General features: G+C 39.1%; 1 protein-coding gene and 1 long non-coding RNA gene across 2 annotated transcripts in view; one reads left to right on the top strand and one right to left on the bottom strand.

Annotated features, from left to right (window-relative positions):
* Positions 1-6,893, top strand: part of LOC102774014 (chromosome unknown open reading frame, human C12orf56) — a 68,758-nt gene that overhangs the window by 18,787 nt on the left and 43,078 nt on the right. Inside the window, exon 2 of the mRNA XM_015567751.1 lies at positions 3,995-4,154. Coding sequence (XP_015423237.1) covers positions 3,995-4,154 — 160 coding nt within the window. The remainder of the gene's footprint in view (positions 1-3,994; positions 4,155-6,893) is intronic.
* The window catches only part of LOC107184077, a 46,846-nt gene that overhangs the window by 17,905 nt on the left and 22,048 nt on the right, over positions 1-6,893 (bottom strand). The gene's annotated exons all lie outside the window — the stretch shown is intronic.

Below are 6,893 nucleotides of genomic sequence, written 5' to 3'. Positions count from 1 at the left end.
TGCCGGCCGCCATCTTGGTTGGCAGTTAATTTGCATATCACCCTGATTAGCCAATGGGAAGCGTGTTGGAGGTATGGTTAATTTCCATGTTTGTCTATTATTAGATAGGATGGTACGTGCTATGTTCTATAAACTGTGTAATTATTTTTTTCTGTTTTTTAAATTTAAATTCTTTATTGTTGAAAGTGTTACATATGTCTCCTTTTTCCACATTGACTCCTCTCTGCCCGCTCCCACTCCCCAGCATGTGCCCTCACCCCCTTACTATCTGTGTCCATTGGTTATGCTTATATGCATGCATACAAGTCCTTTGGTTGATCTCTTACTGCCCCTCTCCCAACCTCCCCTGCCTCCCGGTAGAGTAAAATGTGTAATTATTATTCAAATTATTATACTTTTCTCCCCCCAAAAAACTGCTAATAAGAAATTTGACCCAGAAATATTTACATATTCATTTGTAGTCTACTTAAAGCATAGTTTTCATCAAACCAATACTAAATAGACTTGGAATTACAGCCAGTTGGACTAGTCTTAACAGAAACCACCCCTCAACCCCCGAAACTCCAGAAGGATTAGAGACTAACTGTAAAGGAGGAAACTGGAAAGGAAATAGGAAACATAGGTGAATATTTATCTGATTTTAGGGTATAAAAGGCATTTTTAAACATAAATCAGGGAAAGAAATGAAAAGGACAGAAGTTGATAGATTTACCACTTAGAAATTTTAAGTTTCTATATGTTTTTAAAAAGACACAAAAATCTTTTCTACAAATCAAGCACTGTAAAATAACTCAAAGACAATGAAAGGCATAGATAACCTGGATGGTGAGCTAAACAGAACAGTGTTTTAAAATATTTACTGGTGGGAGAGGGAGAGGAGGAGAGGGGGATGGGGAGGGGGAGGGAGAGGGAGAGTGAATTGACTTGTTGTTCCACTTATCCATGCATTCATTGTTTGATTCTTGTATGTGCCCTGAGCGGGGATCGAACCCGAAATCTTGGCATATTGGGACAATGTTCTAACCAACTGAGTTACCCGGCCAGGGCTAACAGAACACTTCTAATCTTTCCCCCTGCATGTAAAAGTCTTTCACAAGTTTTCCTGATAGTCTGTCCCATGCCCACCATCATAATCTCAAAAAAAGATTATTCTTAATCTCTTTAGATTGTCCTGATTATTTAGGTAGGTGCCACAAAAGTGTTAGTTTATCATATATTTGCAAGTCTAGAGTACTGAACAACTATTGCAACCATAAATTTAACTTTTGTCTGGAAGTTTTTATAATGAATATCAGGTTAAGACTTTCAAAAGCCTCTATTATTTGCTTTCCCAAGGCTAGGAAATCAAATCCAAGAAACTTTTACCACCAGATTTTCTTGCAGCACCCATATATTTCAGTGAATTTTGAGGTCCTGAGATTTCTTCTGGAAATCCTGCCTCAGTCTACCGGCGTGGTCAGAGCATTGTCTAAATAATGTTGGCTTAGGTGTGAACTAGTTTGAAGAATCTAGTTAATCTTTTTTCCAGGAGGCTCTGAGACTTTCCTATGTTGAAGACACAAACTCTGGTCTTTAACATATAGTAGAACCTTCAAGCAAGCATTACAATAAAATAAAATACACTATCTGTAGGAGATAGAGACTTCAAATGGCTGTAGTGAGTTTTTGGAACTTTCAAATGTGAAAGGTCTGATGAAAGTTCATATTAAGAATAGGCAACTGGAAGAAAATTTGGTGATTCCTATGGCCTGTAGAACAAAAATCATAAAGCTATTGCAAAAAAAAATTATACAAAATGTCTCTAAGGACTCTAAGGATAGTGATGAAGCCTATTCTCTTTTTTTAAACTTATTTTTTTCTTGAAGCCTATTCTCAAAGAAGTCAAAGTTACATCTGAAGCTTCTGCACAGCAAAAGAAACCATCAACAAAACAACAAGAAAGCCCATTGCGTGGGAAATATGTATTTGCCAATGTCATATCTGATAAGGGCCTAATCTCCAAAATTTACAGGGAACTCATACAACTTAACAAAAGGAAGATAAACAATCCAATCAAAAAATGGGCAAAGGATCTAAATAGACACCTCTCAAAAGAGGACATTTACTTAGACGCTGGGGCAATTTCGCTTCCCACCAGGACCTTCCACTCACAACCCAGCTGGAGGCCGGAGGGCGCTGGAAGGGAGATGTCACCCCTTTTTCCTAGTGCCCGGCTCGCTCTGAAGTGGCGTGAATTGGGGGTGCGATGGACCCCCCAGCTACAGCCTACACCCTTCTCCCAAGTCCCGCAGCCCCGTGTCTCCCGCCCGGTCCCCCAAATGTTTTCCCGGGGACTTGGGGCAGTAGGGGAGGCGGTGGTTGGGAAGGTCAAGGAGGTTGGTCCAGGACGCCAAGGGGGTTGGGAAGTGCGGGGAGCAGACATTGAGTGGGTTGAGGATTAAAAGTATTATTATTCTAAAGTAATACATGCTTACTTATATGCATGCATATAAGCATAACCAATGGACATAAGACACTGGGGGATAGGGGAGGCCAGGGGATAGTCAAGGGTGGGGGAAAAAAGGAGACATATGTATACCCTTTGTAATACTTCAAGCAATAAAAAAAGGAAAAAAATAAAAAAAATAATAAAGTTACATCTGATTTGTAGAAGTGAATGAACATAATTTATATAGAGGGAAAGTCTTTTTTTTTTTTTTGAGGGGAGGGTGAGGAGAGGGGGAGAAGATGGAGGGACAGTCTTGAATATAACATAATAATACTGAGATATTGTGTGTGTTGGTGTATATGTATGGGCAAAAGTAGGTTTATAGTTGTTCATATGGAAAATAACACAATCATTAGTAAATAATAGTAATAGAAGAATAAACTTGTTTGCATACTCACAACTATATACAAACTTTTGCCCCACCTTGATGTATATACATATATATAATGTGCCAGGAATATGCCAACTATAAGCCAAGAATATCAAGTAAAGAGATTCAGTAATCTGAAATAGGCCTAGGTATTTGTATTTTTTACAAACTGCGTAGATAAGACTGACATAATCCCCTACCAAAAATTTACTGGCCTAGAAGGTGGTAAATTCAAATTCAAACAAGGCTGTCACCAAGTCAACATTTTGCGTAATATCTGAAATTATGACTGACAACAATTTGCTATGTCTAATATGATCAGGCCAAGCACCACCAAGGCTGATAAATAAAACAAATCTCCAGAGACTTCCCATAAAACACGCAATCTCTAGAATGCTTATACTATTTTATCTATACACATCTAACTTAAGGAAAGCTGAGCATCTCTTCTGATTGGGCAGTTCTTCCCATGCAATTTAGAATAGTAAATAGACCAAATAAAACTAACTGCAAGCACCACCAAGGCTGATAAATGGTAAGAAACTTCTCTTCCTATAGGGTAAGAAACAAATCTTTGTGATTTTCTCTCAGGGGCTCCCTGGGGAAAGTATTTACTGAGACTTTTCCCCTTTTTAAACAAGAATAGAAAATAGAACACTTTGGGGAAAAGAGAAAGCTCTTTACGAGCAGGAAACTTCCAATAATTGAAACCTGGATGCCTGTGTTCACGGAATCTTTGTAGTCTGTTCCTACAAATGGATATTATCTCCTACCCAGAAATATTCTAGTGTAAGCCCAATTAATTAAAAAATTTGAGACCTTTTTTAAAAAAAATCTTTTTTTTCAAAATGGAAGTGGGGCAATATGTTTTAACAAACAAAAACACTGTTACTATTTACTTAGCAATCCTATAGTGTAAAAAGTTTCTGGGTTCTGTTGCTGAGTACACTTTTAGTAAGGACTAAAACAAATAGAGGAGAATTGGGAAACCTAACAACAAAAAGAAGAAAGATTTGCCAGGGAAAAAATAAAAATAAAGAATGCAGTTTAAATTTGCCCTAAGCTTTGGGGATTTCTTATCCCAGAAAACATAAACAGTTGTATTTGGCTTCAGTCAACTCATTTTTTTTTTCCAGATTGATGATTACCCAGAATTTTTGAGTCCACAAGATAGAGAAATCAACCAACACATTCGGATCATCTATTCAACTGTTTTGAAAAAAGAATGTGAAAAGTCAAAAGATGTCAGGAAATTCTTATTACCATTTCACCATGCCCATGCAAACAACAAAAAAGGTATGTAATGTACTTTTTTTTGTAATATACTTCTTAACGTAATACAAGAAAAGATACATTTTCTTATGAGGCAAAAAAGATAATGTTCTTTTTTTTTTTCTCCCCAACTTTATTGAAGTATGATTGACAAATAAAAGTTTTATATATTTAAGGTATACAGTGTGATGTTTTAATATACATATACATTGTGAAATGATTACCACAATCAGGCTATTTAAGATAGCCATCACCTCACATAGTTGCGTATGCACATGTGCGTGTAGTGAGAACTCTTGAGATCTACTTTCTTTGCAGATTTCAAGTACACAGTACATTATTATTAACTATAGTTACTATGCTGGACATTTTGGTCTCCAGAACTTATCTTATATAATAAAAGCCTAATATGCTAAGTGTCCAGTCGTCTGGTCGTCCAGTTGTCTGTTCAACCAATCAAAGCATAATATGCTAATGATATGCTAAGGCTGCTCAACTGCTCACTATGACGTGCATGACCACCAGGGGGCAGACGCTCTGACTCCCTAGTTGGCTTGCTGCTGGGGTCTGGTGGATCTGGACTGAGCAAGACTGGCTGGACATGCCCTGGAGCCCTCCCACAGTCCCTTCCGGCAGGCCAGCCTCCTGCGTCCCTCCCTGGCCCCAATTGTGCACCGATGGGGTTCCCTCGGCCTGGCCTGCGCCCTCTCACAATCTGGGACCCCTCAGGGGATGTTGGAGAGCCGGTTTTGGCCCAATCCTGCAGGCCAAATTGAGGGACCCCACTTGTGCACAAATTTGTGCACTGGGCCTCTAGTTTATCTTATAACTGAAAGTTTGTTCCCTTTGACCAACATCCACCGTTTCCCCCCACCCCCAAGCCACCATTCTTTTCTCTGTTACTATAAATTTGCCTTTTTTAGATTCCACATAAGTGAGATTATACAGTATTTGTCTTTCTGTGGTTTATTTCACTTAGCATGATGGCTTCCAGGTTCATCTATATTGTCACAAATGACAGGATTCCTTCTTTTTAAAGGCTGAATAATATTGCAGTGTGTGTGTGTGTGTGTGTGTGTATCTTCTTTATCCATTCACCTGTTGCTGAATACTTAGGTTGTTTCTTGGCTACTATAAATGCTACTGCTATGAACTTGGGAGTGCAGATATGTCTTTGATAATGATTTTATTTCTTTTGCATATATACCCAGCAGTGGGATTGCTAAATCAAATGGTAGTTTTATTATTTTTTTTAGGAACCTCCATACCAGTTTCCAGAATGGCTGTACATTCCCACCACCAGTGTACTTCCTTACCAACACTTATCTTTTCACTTTCTTATAACACGAGGTCATCTTAACAGGTGTGAAGTGACATTTCATTATGATTTTGATTTGCAGCTCCCTGATGATTAGAGGTGTTGAGAAGATAATGTTCTTTACATTGAGGATGAGCTGACCAATCCATTTCAACCGCATAGTGCCAGGGTGTAGTGTGCCATGAATAAGGATATGTAGGAAGGAAGGAAAGAAAGAAAAGAATGGAAAGGAATGAGGGAGGGAGGGAAGCATGGGAAAGAAAAAAAGAAAGAAAATGAAAGAAAGAAGGGTGTTCACTAAATACTGGTGTTTTTTGTTGTTGTTTTTTTAAAAGAATGAGTTAGAATCTGGCTTCTATTTGGTCAGTTCCTGTTTGATTTTAATAATCTTATTAACACCATAGATTTTAACAGAAAACCGAGTGAAGAAGTGCAGGGGTAACTGGACGGTTGTGCCCCTGGCTTAGGGAAAAGTCTTGATAGTTATCTCTGTGCTCCGTCTCACCAGCAAGGGAGGCCAAAGTCCTGCCCTGAAAATTATGGCTTGTTATGGTTAATACCAGCATTCACTCTTCATTCAAAAACATTTGTTGGGAATCTGTTCACCCAAGAATGGTGGTTCATACCTTCATAAAAAGATGAAAAATCACCTTTAGATTTTGTGCTTAGGGAGTTCTGCCTCTGATGCAGGTGGTTTTCCTGCGGTACCCAAGGAGATCTAGAAACCCCATAGTGGGGTGGGGAGGGAAGCGGAGGATAAGGAGTTAGGACTCCCTGTGCTCACCTGGCTCAACCAAAGCTGCCTTGCTTTTATGTTGCACATTTTGGGCTTTGCCTAAACGTTTCTTGTGGATTAGATTTAAAAATTGAAAGATGAATGGATAAACATGAAATAGAAATATAGTACAGCCTGACCCTGCTTACTTTCATATATATACCTCCATGAAATATACATGGATATAAAGGAACCCTTTAGTGTATTGATCCCCATAATTGGTAGATGGTGAAAAGCAGAGAAACAGAACTTGGACTTTGGACTCAGCTAAGCCTAGACTTGAATCTTAGCTCTCACCTTTCCTGGCTGTGTGACCTTCTCCAGTCACTTAACCGTTGTGAGCCTGTTTTCTTATCTTTGTTGTTATATTCACAGGGTTGTTGTATTACATGAAATAATGTGGGCAGGACAGGGCACACAGCAGGAAAGCAGTTAAGATCTCATCTGTAGCACAGAATGAGAGGGAAGAATGAAGTCCAAAGTGGCTCCTGGATAGGCCCTTCTATTCCTGGCATCTACCCAGAGGAGCTAGACCATCCCATGCCAGCCCATTCCCTCTTCAGCAGACTTCACTCCAAGTCAGACTCAGCCTCTTCGAGTACTGAATAGGCACAAGTGTGAGAAAACTGTCCAGTGTTTGTACACTCTCATGGACAAGCACTTCTCTATG

The sequence above is a fragment of the Myotis davidii genome, unplaced genomic scaffold, assembly GCF_000327345.1.
Source record: "Myotis davidii unplaced genomic scaffold, ASM32734v1 scaffold523, whole genome shotgun sequence".
Taxonomy (NCBI): domain Eukaryota; kingdom Metazoa; phylum Chordata; class Mammalia; order Chiroptera; family Vespertilionidae; genus Myotis; species Myotis davidii.
This window is presented reverse-complemented; position numbering and strand designations above follow the sequence as displayed.